Source organism: Mustelus asterias, chromosome 29 (genome assembly GCF_964213995.1).
Source record: "Mustelus asterias chromosome 29, sMusAst1.hap1.1, whole genome shotgun sequence".
NCBI classification, from domain to species: Eukaryota; Metazoa; Chordata; class Chondrichthyes; order Carcharhiniformes; family Triakidae; genus Mustelus; species Mustelus asterias.
In genome coordinates this window covers 7302449-7316715 of record NC_135829.1, presented here as the reverse complement: position 1 = coordinate 7316715, position 14267 = coordinate 7302449, and the positions used below count along the sequence as shown (strand labels likewise).

Here is a 14267-nt window from a genome sequence, read left to right as displayed (position 1 = left end):
ATTCTCTAAAAACAGAACTATTTTCCTGTGGGCAACTGCTCCAATCTTTAAGACAGGACATGGGCATCTGAAGTATGTCAATAGTTAGGTTCATTGGCCGTGCTAAATTCCCCCTCAGTGTACCCAAACATGCACTGGAGTGTGCCAACTAGGGCATTTTCACAGTAACTTCATTGCAGTGTTAATGTAAGCCTACTTGTGATGCTAATAAATAAACTAAACTTGCAGTCGGAGATGGAAAACACTGTCAAGGATAATAAAAGTTTTGCTTTTGCACACGATATATTTCAGAACAAAGCATTTTGAAATTACATTTCAGCTCCAGGCTAAAGTTTTCCTCTCTTAGAAGCGCGAATTTGTCCAGAATGTAAGATTCTGGGTATACAAAAAAAAACCACGTCCAAAGTCAAACAAAGTGTAGATTCTACGCGAAAATAAACATGGTCATTTGCCCGGATAACGAGAAGCACTTCTAAAGTTGTTATTGACCATTTCTTCACTTACTTTGTTTGGATGGGCTTGAATAGATAACGAGATGTTAACCGAGAGCACCTTGAACAGAAAAGGCAGCTGCCCTTGGAAAGCGCCTTTCACCTTTGACCCCAAACAGTCGGGGTGCTCGGCAATCCATGCCCCAAGAGTCTTCTGGGAAATTCTGTTGTCGCAGATGACGGCGTCGCCTTTGGGATGAGCCCCCATCCATAACTAATAGAAAATTACAACAGAAGAGCGTCACCTTTCAAGCAAACTGATCACTTCTGCATTCTGCCAGATTGTAAAACATGTTTTCCTTAATTATTTTGCACATTTTAGTGTTACGGCGCAGCTCATTAACAGGGTAAATCGCAATATGTTACCAATAATTTTGTATGTCCTGAGTTTCTTTCTCAAGCTGCCATCTGAATTTATCAACACTCCCATAACTGGACTGCAAGGGACCCGATGCGGCCCAGAGCAGAGGGGTAAGATTTACCACAATACCGATTTGTTTGTGGTTTATCCAATGGTCGCCAGAACACTGCAATGAAGAATTGACATTTCAGAAAGTGGGTCAGTTATTTTCTGTCTCTTCCTTTAGGGCAGCATAGTGGCAGAGTGTTTAACACTGCTGCCTCACAGCACCAGGGACCCAGGTCCAATTCCGGCCTTAGATTCATAGAATCCTACAGTGCAGAAGGAGGCCATTCAGCCTGTCGAGTCTGGGCAGCATGGTGGCCCAGTGGTTAGCACTGCTGCTTCACAGCTCCAGGGACCCGGGTTCGATTCCCGGCTCAGGTCACTGTCGGTGTGGAGTTTGCACATTCTCCTCGTGTCTGCGTGGGTTTCCTCCGGGTGCTCCGGTTTCCTCCCACAGTCCAAAGATGTGCGGGTTAGGTTGATTGGCCATGCTACAAATTGCCCCTTAGAGTCCTGAGATTTGAGGGATATGGGGATAGGGACTGGGTGGGATTGTGGCCAGTGCAGACTCGATGGGCCGAATGGCCTCCTTCTGCACTGTAGGGTTTCTATGATTTCTATGCACTGACCACAATCCCACCCAGGTTCTATCCCCATAACCCCACGCATTTACCCTAGCTAGTCCCCCCTGACACAAAGGGGCAATTTAGCACGGCCAATCCACCTAACCCGCACATCTTTGGACTGTGGGAGGAAAGCGGAGCACCCGGAGGGAACCACGCAGACACGGGGTGAATGTGCAAACTCCACACAGACAGTGACCCAAGCCGGGAATCAAACCCGGGTCCCAGGCACTGTGCGACAGCAGTGCTAACCACTGTGCCATCATGCCGTTCTTTGGGTGACTGTCTGTGTGGAGTTTGCACATTCTCCCTATGTCTACGTGGGTTTCCTCTGGTTTCCTCCCACAGTCACAAAGATGTGCAGATTAGCAGGATAAATACATGGGGTTACGGGGATATCGCCTGGGTTAGATTAAAAAGGTAGATCGGTGCAGACTTGATGGGCCAAATGGCCTCCCTCTGCACTGTAGGAATTCCAAACTAATTCTCCTTCAGGCACCATGCCCTAAAGCGGCATTGGCAACCATGGACTGCCATTGGATTGGTCTATGATTACGTTTGGCCAAATGCTTTGCCTCTGCCTTCAGCGGCTGACCAGGAAGCTTTCTCGCTCTTACCGCCTACCGTCAGGCACACTGGAAGGATTAACAGGTCGATTAACAACCCGTTAATGAGACATTCCACGCTATGAAACGCTCCTACCGGGATCATTGAGGCCTGAAGTGGGAGCTGAACCTGGAAACTTCCAGCCCAGAGGCAGGGGTGCTACCCACTGTGCCACAAGACCTCCCAACTTTTCTCTAATAAATTTGACATCATCCGTGGCGAGAGATACAGAGCAAACGGTCTGGGTCCAATATGCCTCTTTATTGGAGTTTTAAATTTTTCTTTTTAATTGATCTTTCTTAATGCTGCTGAGTTTTTCAATCACTTTCTGTTTTTATTTCAGTGCTTTTCTGTACCTGTCGATAAGGGCGGCACGGTGGCACAGTGGTTAGCACTGCTGCCTCACAGCACTAGGGACCCGGGTTCGATTCCCAGCTTGGGTCACTGTCTGTGTGGGAGTTTGCACATTCTCCTCGTATCTGCGCGGGTTTCCTCCGGGTGCTCCAGTTTCCTCCCACATCCGAAAGACGTGTTGGTTAGGTGAATTGGCCGTGCTAAATTCTCCCTCAGTGTACCCGAACAGGCACCGGAGTGTGGCGATTAGGGGATTTTCACAGTAACTTCATTGCAGTGTTAAAGTAAGCCTACTTGTGACACTAATAAATAAACTTTAAGTGAACTAGCATTAGACAAACCTTCAGAGCTCTCAGAAGTGAGAACCTTTTAGGCAGGATTCTGATTTAGAGACATTCAGTCATAATCCCACAAATGGTGGCTCCTCAACCAAACACATAAACCAAATATCTGAACCTGTGGTTCCTCTCGTTCTGAGCAGGATTACTCAAAATCTCAGGGATGCTGGTATTTTGCGGAGAACTTTAGGCCTGTCTGAGTTGAGGGCGAATTAGATTGGGCTGAATAGAGAAATATGGATAAGGAAGAGCAGAACATCCATAGACTACATCCACTTGAACAGGCCTGTTTAACATCTTATCCAAAAGACACATCAGATGGCATAGTACTCCTTCTATACGCATGGCGGCACAGTGATTAGCGCTGCTGCTTCACAGCGCCAGGGACCCGGGTTCGATTCCCAGCTTGGGTCACTGTCTGTGTGGAGTCTGCACGTTCTCCCCGTGTCTGCGTGGATTTCCTCCGGGTGCTCCAGTTTCTTCCCACAGTCCGAAAGACATGCTGGTTAGGTGCATTGGCCATGCTAAATTTACCTTCAGTGTACCTGAACAGGTGACTAGGGGATTTTCCCAGTAACCTCCTTGCAGTGTTAATGTACAGTAAGAAGTCTCACAACACCAGGTTAAAGTCCAACAGGTTTATTTGGTAGCACGAGCTTTCGGAGCGTTGCTCCTTCATCAGGTGACTGAAGAGTTGTGTTCACAAACCGGGCATATATAGACTCAATTTACAGAATAATGGTTGGAATGCGAGTCTTTACAGGTAATCAAGTCTTAAAGGTACAGACAATGTGAGTGGAGGACAATGTGAGTGGAGAGAGGGTTAAGCACAGGTTAAAGAGATGTGTATTGCCTCAAGCCAGGACAGTTAGACACCTCTTTCACCTGTGCTTAACCCTCTCTCCACTCGCATTGTCTGTACCTGTAAAGACTTGATTACCTGTTAAGACTCGCATTCCAACCATTATCTTGTAATTGAGTTTGTGTCTATATATGCTCTGTTTGTGAACCCAACTCTTCACTCACCTGATGAAGGGGCAACGCTCCGAAAGCTCGTGCTACCAAATAAACCTGTTGGACTTTAACCTGGTGTTGAGAGACTTCTTACTGTGCCCACCCCAGTCCAACGCCGGCATCTCCACATCAGTGTTAATGTAAGCTTACTTGTGACACTAATAAACTTAAAAAACACTGAAGTGCCAGTCTAGATTACGTACTCAACGCCCCAAAATCAAACTTGACAACACAAATTTCTGACAGCTGCAAACACTGTTTAGATGATGCTGATTCGAATGCTCTTTAACTGCTTAATAATTGTAAGAGTCGTCACGAGCACAGCATCACGAGAGGGGGGGGGAAGCAAGCTCATGTTAACGTACATCTCCAAGCTCGGGTCACTGTCTGTGTGGAGTTTGCACATTCTCCTCGTGTCTGCGTGGGTTTCCTCCGGGTGCTCCGGTTTCCTCCCACATTCCAAAGATGTGCGGGTTAGGTTGATTGGCCAGGTTAAAAAAAAAATTGCCCCTTAGAGTCCTGGGATGCGTAGGTTAGAGGGATTAGCGGGTAAAATATGTGGGGGTAGGGCCTGGGTGGGATTGTGGTCGGTGCAGGCTCGATGGGCCGAATGGCCTCCTTCTGCACTGTAGGGTTTCTATGATTTCTAAGCCTCTGATCGATCCACTTTCCCTATCTGAAGATCTGGACAGAGACCAAGTGCGAAGGAAAAGGGGAGCCTACCCCCCAAAATAACCACCCTGGATTCTGTCTGTGAACAAAGTGAACAGAAATACCTCGGCATAGGGTTTGTCTTGCTCAATGACTGTGGTGGGATCATCACTTAAAGTGAGTCTTGCCACTTCGCTGTCCAGGCCAATCTTCCCCCAGGCATAATGCTGCACAGCGCATGTTAGCGGGAACACTGGGGAAACAAAAGAGTGAAGATCGCGATCGGTCTCCAAATAATAGCACAGCACTAAAGATACTTGATCGCCAAATATCGGGCGTAGGTTATGTCCGGAAACATAGGTGGTTTTAAATAAATTATAATCGTGGATATTAGAAATGCGATATAGCTTTTAAGTAAGTTTAATTTTGCGTTTCTGTATTTGGTTTAGATTCATGAGCTTTACGACATGAAAGAAAACAGGGCTTAAAGGAAAACTAGGCTGTTGCTTAGCAACAAGGGGCCACCCTAGGACAGAAATAACCTTGGAGTTAGTTGTAAGCTAGAGGCAGGAGAAGCTGGACAAGCTGGACATGACTCGGGAGCTGCAGAAAGCGGACTTCTCAAAAGAATCGAAGGAAGTCTCAAAAACCAGGAAGTGGGGACAAAAATAATGTCTCAGGAAGGCAGTTTAGTTGAAGGAACGAAGAACAAGAAGCTGAACAAGGTCCTGTTCAGGAGAATAAGTAATAGGCAGAGAAAGGGCTTTGTGTTGAAGATTTAAAATTGGCTAGATGAGAAGCCAGTTCTCCAAGGTAAAGCAAAGGTGTGGTGACATCTTAATGCAGCCTGTGAAGCAGTCCTCTGGCATGGCTAGGCGGCTGAGTGTATGGAAGCTTGAATTCACATGACAATCCCAAGGAAGAGGAATACTAAAAGGAAAGACTGAAATCCTGGAGGCGGATTCTTGGTGAAAGCATCCGAGAGAAAGCATTGTTTGGGGGAAGATTACGAGCATGTTCTTCTCAAATACTCATGTGGAAGTCAGAGATCCATTGAGACCAGTTGGCTCACAGTGTGACAAGTATCTGGGGCGGTTTGATGAGAAAGCCACAGAAGTTGTATTGAGTGGTATGTGTCTTGGTTTTCAGAGTAGGACCACATTTTGCCTTCTGTGTACATACTGAGAACATTAGAGCGTAAGATCAATTTTGCAACTTGTGTTATCCTTATAAATCCGGGGTGAAGGAATATTGCACTATAGTTAATATTTTCCTGTTTAATAAATGTTTTATCCTTCCATTTAATTAACCAGCAGTCCTACAACTCTGTCTCTCTAAACAAAAAATAAAAGTTACGATCCATCGAGCCAGACTTCCCTCTGGGACCTGACTGCCCTGTAGTAACATCAACTTGGATTGGAATGTATAGCAGAAAGATACAGACTCAGTCTTAGCTTTTCGGCCAAACATGCAATTAGAAAACTGCAAATCGACAGAGAACAATAACAAAGCATATTTTGAATTGTTTTACAAGTCAAACAGGATATTTTAGTTTGCCCCTCCCGCTTATATCCAACCTGTCAAATCTCCAGGTTCATACTTGCATTAGACAAACCAACAGGGAGCTTCCCGAGACGGCACTAATAGATAGGCAGAACACTTCTCATCCTAATGTTCTGGCACAAGGAAAGTGCCAGTAACACTGCCATGATTAATCGATAAGTACATGTTCTGATAAAGTCCAGGATTGTGCTGATGGCAGGCAATAGGTCTTAACAATGCACGACACAGAGCTACCTAATGACCAAAGCCTTGCCACAAAAGCTCATTTGCATGGGAAAGGTTAAAAGACATTTACAAAGGCAGACTTGACACAAATGTTACCTGAAATTCTGCTATCGAGGCAGTACAGCGAAGGTTTAGAACAAAGAACAAAGAAAATTACAGCACAGGAACAGGCCCTTTGGCCCTCCAAGCCTGCACCGACCATGCTGCCCGACTTAACTAAACCCCTCTACCCTTCCAAGGATCATATCCCTCTACACCCATCCTATTCATGAATTTGTCAAGACGCCCCTTAAAAGTCACTATCGTATCCGCTTCCACTCCCTCCCCCGGCAGCGAGTTCCTGGCACCCACCACCCTCTGTGTAAAAACAACTTGCCTCGTACATCTCCTTTGAACCTTGCCCCTCGCACCTTAAACCTGTGCCCACTAGTAATTGACTCTTCCACCCTGGGGAAAAGCCTCTGAATATCCACTTTATCCATGTCTCTCATAATCTTGTAGACTTCTATCAGGTCGCCCCTCAACCTCCGTCGTTCCAGTGAGAACAAACCAAGTTTCTCCAACCTCTCCTCATAGCTAATGCCCTCCATACCAGGGCAACATCCTGGTAAATCTTTTCTGTACCCTCTCCAAAGCTTCCACATCCTTCTGGTAGTGTGGCGACCAGAATTGAACACTATATTCCAAGGGCAGCCTAACTAAGGTTCTATAAAGCTGCAACATGACTTGCCAATTTTTAAACTCAATACCCCGGCCGATGAAAGCAAGCATACCGCATGCCTTCTTGACTACCTTCTCCACCTACGTCGCCACTTTCAGTGACCCGTGTACCCGTACACCCAGATCCCTCTGCCCATCAATACTCTGAAGGGTTCTACCATTTACTGTTTACCAGGCTGAATCCTGGGATGGCTGGTCTGTCATATCAAGAGAGGCTAAATCGGTTAGGATTATATTCACTGGAGTTTAGAAGAGTGAGAGGGGATCTCATAGAAACTTATAAAATTCTAACAGGGTTAGATCGGGTAGATTCAGAAAGAATGTTCCCGATGGTGGGGGGAGTCCAGAACTAGGGGTCATAGTTTGAGGATAAGGGGTAAACCTTTTAGAACTGAGGTGAGGAGAAATTTCTTCACCCAGAGGGTGGTGAATGTGTGGAATTCACTGCCACAGAAAGTAGTTGAGGCCAAAACATTGGTTTCAAGAAGAAATTAGATATAGCTCGGGGGGGGGGGGGGGAGAATTCCTGGTGAGAAACTATGAATTATTTAGGGGTGGAACTTTGCGGCAGTGGTGTTACAATTATTCATCTTTACCTGTCAGTCACTAAGCATATTATTAACATTAACCACTCTAGCCACAAAAACAAAATTAAAATGGATACACACCCTGCAATGATTACAGAAATGCAATCTTACCCGTGAGTCACAGGCGACCATCAAAATCCAAACAGCTGCGCAGTGGGTTACTGCAGAACACACCAGCGAGGTTGAATTTCATGGAATCATAGAATCCTACAGTGCAGAAGGAGGCCATTCAGCCCATCGAGTTTGCACCGACAACAATCCCACAGGGATCCAACAACGAGAGAGAATTTGAACCCTCTGATGTTAGTGGAAGCAGCAACTGGGGCCACTACGTTTGAGCTTGTGCACGATCACTACTCAAATACTCACTGACGGGCAACGGCACAAATCAAATTCAATTGTGGTACCCTTAGTAGCTGATTAATATTGGGGGAACGCCCACACAAGAAACCAGCACCGTGATCTCAAGGACCGTAATCAGGTGACCTCCAAGCCCCCCTTGTTTCTCAATCCATATAGAATCTACAATGGGCGATGGAGTCGCATCTAGGCCAGACCAAGTAAGGATGGCAGATTGCCTTCTCTAAAGGACATTAGTGAACCAGATAAGTTTTTCTGACAATGGTTTCATGGTCATCAGTAGATTCCTGATTCCAGATTCTGTTTTTACTGAATTCAAATTTCACCATTTTCCATGGTAGGATTCAAAGATCCCTAGAGCATTACTCTGGGTCTATGGATTACTAGTCCAGTGACAATACCACTACGCCTTTGCCTCCCCTGCCTCATAGGTTTGCAATTCAAAACAAGCTGTGACTGAATTATAAAGCCTGCCGGAGTTACAAAAGATGCCCTTTTTAACCAAGATTTTATATAGGCAGGGTGAAAGAGCTGAGAATTATAGTAAAACTTCTTGGCAATAACAATATTAAAGGTTCTCAAGAACATAACAATGAATCTCTCTGTTCAATGACTTTAAACATTCAGATTAGAAGGATGAAGCTGTTGACAAGATGAGATACCATCAAACTCAAGCAATTACAATGATTGGATTTTGCTGTCAATGACATCCAGGATTATATTCGTTGGGATCTGTTGGGTGATAATAAACTCCAGCCAGTAGGTTGGGCTGATATTGTGGATAAAGGTCAAATAAATCGGTTTTATATTACCATTTTTATATTGAAAAAAAAAACAAGTGCAGAAATGATGAGGGAGATGAGGATAACTTCTCTTTAAAGGCATCAAGTTACAAAGTGTAAGGCAAAATACTGCGGATGCTGGAGTCAAATAAAAACAGAAAATGCTGGAAAAACTCAGTGGGTCTGAGAGAATCTGTAGAGAGAGAATAGAGCCAATGTCGTGTGTCTGGATAATCTTTCAGAGCTTATAAAGCGCTTAATCAGAGTTATGAAATGCGCTGTCTTAAAGGATGGTGGAAGTAAATTCAATAACAACTCTCGAAAGGGGGTTGGCGGAAAAGGGGGTAAAATGGCAGACCATGGAAAAGGGCCAAGAGGAGGGGTGGTTGTGGCTATTTGGATAGTTTTCTTGAAGAGCCAGTACAGGAACAATGAGCTGAATGGCCTCATATGCTGCGCGAATCTAGGCAAATTCTAGAAAAGTACCATGAAAACCATCAACCTCATTTTCTTTGCATTTCACAGTGGATATGATTGATTGATTATTCACCCAAATCTGGTCTAGGAATCAGTCCACAATTAGTATGGATTTAAAATTCTTGAGGTAATTTTTCATTTTCTTTGCCCAACAGAACATAAACTGATTACATGTTGCCAGCCTCAAAGCGCGGCCTATTAGTGGTTGGCACAGTGGGTTAGCACTGCTGCCTCACAGCGCCAGGGATCCGGGTTCAATTCCGGCCTCGGGTCACTGTCTGTGTGGAGTCTGCACATTCCCCCCGTGTCTGCATGTGTTTCCTCCGGGTGCTCCGGTTTCCTCCCACAGTCCAAAAATGTGCGGGTTAGGTGGATTGGCCGTGCTAAATTGCCCCTTAGCGTCAGGGGGATTAGCAAGGTAAATACGTGGGGTTATGGGGATAGGGTTTGGATGGGATTGTTGTCAGTTCGGACTCGATGGGCCAAATGGCCTCCTTCAGCACTGTAGGGATTCTATGATTCTGTGCCATCGTCCTTTGACAAGCTCACTCGTTGCTTATAAATCAGGTCCTTTTTTGACAAAATTAAGGATGCATAAAGGCCATGGATCTTTAACACCCACCTGCCCTGGCAGATGAGGCCTCGGTTTAACATCTCATTGGCACTGCTGCACTCCCTCACTTTCCTCTGCATTCCCTACAACCTTTGACTCCCTTGTTTATTCAAGAACTTAACTCAGTCTTAAAATATTCACTTGCCTTGCTTCCACTGGTCTGTGGGGAAGAGAGTTCCACAGACTGTCTGTCTGAGAGAAAACGTTTCTCCTCATCACCGTCTTAAATAGGAAATCCATTATTTTTAAACTGTGTGTCCTAGTTCTAGTCTCTCCCACAAGATGAAGCATCCTTCTCATCCTGTCAATCCCCCTCAGGACCTCATAGGCTTTATGGGGAGGCGATGGCTAGTGGTATTATCGCTCGACAATTAATCCAGAAACTCAGCTAATGTTCTGAGGATCTGGGTTCGAATCCCGCCACGGCAGATGGTGGAATCTGAATTCAATTTTTAAAATCTGGAATTAAGAATCTGCTGATGACCATGAAACCAGCAGAGGAACAGGCCCTTCGGCCCTCCAAGCCTGTGTCGATCATGATGCCCTAAGAAAAATCCTTCTGTCCTTACTTGGACGATATCCCTCTGTTCCCTCCCTATTCATGTACCTATCCAAGTTCCTCTTAAATGTTGCTAATGTGTCTGCTTCCACCAGCTCCTCTGGCAGTGCGTTCCGGGCACCCACCACTCTCTGCGTGAAAAACTTCCTCCCTCTCACCTTGAACCTGCGCCCTCTTGTAATTGACACTTCCACCCTGGGAAAATGCCTCTGACTATCTACCCTGTCTATGCCTCTCATAGTTTTGTAGACCTCTATCAGGTCTCCCCACAGCCTCTTCCTTTCCAGTGAAAACAATCCTAGTCTATTCAACCTCTCCTCATAGTCAACACTCTCGAGACCGGGCAACAACCTGGTGAACCCTCTTTGCGCTCTCTCCAAAGCTTCCACATCCTTCAGGTAGTGTGGCAAACAGAACTACATGCAATACTCCAAATCCGTCCTAACCAAGGTTTTATATATAGCTGCAACATGATTCGCCAACTCTTGTATTCAATACCCCAGCCAATGAAGGCAATCATGCCATACGCTTCTTAATAACCTTGGCCACCTGCATTGTCACTTTTAGGGAACTGTGGACCCGTACACCCAGATATGTTTATATGTTAATATTCCTAAGGGTTCTGTCATTTACAGTATGATTCACACCTAAATTTGATCCTCCAAAATGCATCACCTCGCATATGTCCGGATTAAACTCCATCTGCCATTTCTGTGCCCATGTCTCCAACCTATCTATACCCTGTTGCATCCTCTGACAATTTCCAGCACTATCAACAACTCCGCCAATCTTCACGTCATCCACAAACTTACTAATCAGACCACCCACGTTTTCCTCCAGATCATTTATATATACGACAAACAACAGAGGTCTCGGCACTGATCTCTGCAGAACACCACGAGCTACAGATCTCTATTCTGAAAAACACATTTACACCGCTACTCTGTCTTCTATGCCAAGCCAGATCTGGCCAGCCCATCCCAAATCCCATGTGATTTTAGTTTTTGCAGCAGTCTACCATGTGCGACCTTTTCAAACACCTTACTAAAGTCCATACAAACTACATCCACAGCATTTCCCTCACCAATTATCTTCGTCAGCTCTTCAGAGCAGGAAAGTCCTGACAGACCAGGTATCATCTTGATCATAGAATCCCTACAGTGCAGGAGGCCATTCGGCCCACCAAGACTGCACCGAACACAATCCCACCCAGACCATATTCCCGTAACCGCACATATTTACTCTGCTAATCCTCTGACATTAGGGTCAATTTAACATGGCCAATCAACCTCACCCGCACATCTTTGGACTGTGGGAGGAAACCGGAGCACCAGGAGGAAACCCATGCAGACACGGGGAGAATGTTGAAACTCCACACAGACAGTGACCCGAGGCCGGAATTGAACACAGGTCCCTGGTGCTGTGAGGCAGCAGTGATGTTATATCAACCGTAACAGAGGGGAGGGCCTAGGTGGGATGCTCTTTCGGAGAGTTGATGCAGACTTGATGGACCGGATGACCTCTTCCTGCACTGGAGGGATTATATGGAGATGTACTGCACCCAGGACACCAGCCTGGATGGTGCCCAAGTCTCTGGATTTTGATCTGATTTATTATTGTCACATGTATTAGCATAATAAAAAGTATTGTTTCCTGCACACTATACAAAGCACACCGTTCATAGAGAAGGGAAAGAGAGTGCAGAATGTAGTCTTACAGTCGTAGCTAGGGTGTAGAGAAAGATCAACTTAATAATAAGGTAGGTCTATTCAGCATAATTAAGGACTCCACACACCCCGGACATTCTCTCTTCCGCCTTCTTCCATCACGAAAAAGATACAAAAGTCTTGAGGTCACGTACCAACCGACTCAAGAACAGCTTCTTCCCTGCTGCTGGCAGACTTTTGAATAGACTTACCTTGCATTAAGTTGATCTTTCTCTACACCCTAGCTATAACTGTAACACTACATTCTGCACTCTCTCCTTTCCTTCTCTATGAACGGTATGCTTTGTCTGTATAAGAAACAATATATTTCACTGCATCCCAATACATGTGACAATAATAAATCAAATCAAAAATAAAAGTCTGAGGGCAGCAGGGAAGAAGCTGTTCTTGAGTGGGGATTTCAACCCCCAAACATTTGGTTCAGGAGGTAGGACCACAGCCCAAGTTGCCAGTTACAGTGTGCTCTGTGAATCTCTGTGCTGGAGAGGTGGACAGTGCAGCGAGTGCATGTCTGCAGCAGCCTCTGGACAGGGGGCAGGTGTGACCAGTGCAAGGCCAGCACACTTCATCCTCCACATGAGGGAGAAGGGTGGGAGTGGGGGCGGGATTCGCCATTCCCCGCGGCTTGAACATTCACCCTCCTCACCTTCCACTGCCACCGCCGCCATTACCCCGCTCCGCCGGCTCTGCGCGTGCGCAACGCGTCATCATCACCACCATCACTCACGGCCCCTGCGTGACGCGTCATCACCTCCACGGCGCCTGCGTGACGCGTCTTCATCATCACTCACCACGCCTGCGCGACGCGTCATCACCACCACGGCGCCTGCGCGACGCGTCATCACCGCCACGGTGCCTGCGCGACGCGTCATCACCGCCACGGTGCCTGAGCGACGCGTCATCACCACGACCACCAGGCGCCTGCGCGATACATCATCAACGCCACTCACGGCGCCTGCGCGACGCGTCATCAAGGCAACTCACGGCGCCTGCGTGACGCGTCATCATCGCCACTACCACTCACGGCGCCTGCGCGATACGTCATCAACGCCACTCGCGTCACCCCCACGTGATGCACGGTACCCGCGGCACCTGCTGGGAGTTGTAGTTCCCAGGTCCAAAGTGGGGCTGGTTCTGGGTGACATTGCTGTTTGAATTGACCTGTGGGGCTGTTGGTGCTGAAATGTTAGATTCACTGGCGTGATGGTCCTGATTTTATATTCTATTGTATTTTATATTTCGGTAGAGTCTAGAAAATTATCACGGGCATAGACAGAGTGGATAGTCAGAGGCTTTTGCCCAGGGTGGCAGTGTCAATTACAAAGGGGGCACAGGTTCAAGGTGAGAGGGGGAAGTTTAGTTTTTTATAAAGTTTATTTAGAAACATAGAAACCCTACAGTGCAGAAGGAGGCCATTCGGCCCATCGAGTCTGCACCGACCACAATCCCACCCAGGCCCTACCCCCACATATTTACCCGCTAATCCCTCTAACCTACACATCCCAGGTCTCTAAGGGGCAATTCTTAACCTGGCCAATCAACCTAACCCGCACATTTTTGGACTGTGGGAGGAAACCGGAGCACCCGGAGGAAACCCACGCAGACACGGGGAGAACGTGCAAACTCTACACAGACAGTGACCCAAGCCGGGAATCGAACCCGGGTCCGTGGCGCTGTGAGGCAGCAGTGCAAACCACTGTGCCACCGCGCCACTCTGGGTGTCATTGCAGTTTGAATTGACACATGGGGCTGTTGATGCTGTCCCTGGGGTGATGGTCCTGATTTTATATTCTGGAAAGAATAATACACATATCCAATAATTTATTACATCTTCAGGATCTCCTCCGGCAACCACCTCTTTTTATACATGCGTGGGACATGGATGTCGCTGGCTGGCCAGCATTAATTGCCCATGAGAAGATGGCAGTGAGCTGCCTTCTTCAAACATTGCAGTCCACATGCTGCAGGATTTTGACACAGCGGCTGCAAAGGAACAGCAAAATATTTCCAAGTCAGGATGTTGAGTAGCTTGGGGAGGAACTTGCAAGTGTTGTTGTTCCAATGTATCTGCTGCCCTTGTCCTTCTAGATGGAAATGGTTGAGGGTTTGGAAGGTGCTGTCTTAGGCTCTTTGGTGAATTTCCGCAATGCATCTTAGATCTTAGAATCTTA

General features: G+C 46.5%; 1 protein-coding gene across 2 annotated transcripts in view; it reads right to left on the bottom strand.

Annotated features, from left to right (window-relative positions):
- The window catches only part of mpi (mannose phosphate isomerase), a 39996-nt gene extending 27175 nt beyond the window's left edge, over window positions 1-12821 (bottom strand). For both annotated transcript variants that reach the window (XR_013495679.1, XM_078200030.1), the window contains exons 1-3: window positions 12743-12821; window positions 4609-4736; window positions 505-705 (exon numbers count right to left, since the gene is read on the bottom strand). Coding sequence is in view for 1 of the 2 variants with exons in the window: in XM_078200030.1 (XP_078056156.1) it covers window positions 505-705; window positions 4609-4736; window positions 12743-12764 (351 nt within the window). In the remaining variant the exon portion in view is untranslated. The remainder of the gene's footprint in view (window positions 1-504; window positions 706-4608; window positions 4737-12742) is intronic.
- Window positions 12822-14267: the final 1446 nt, after the last annotated feature.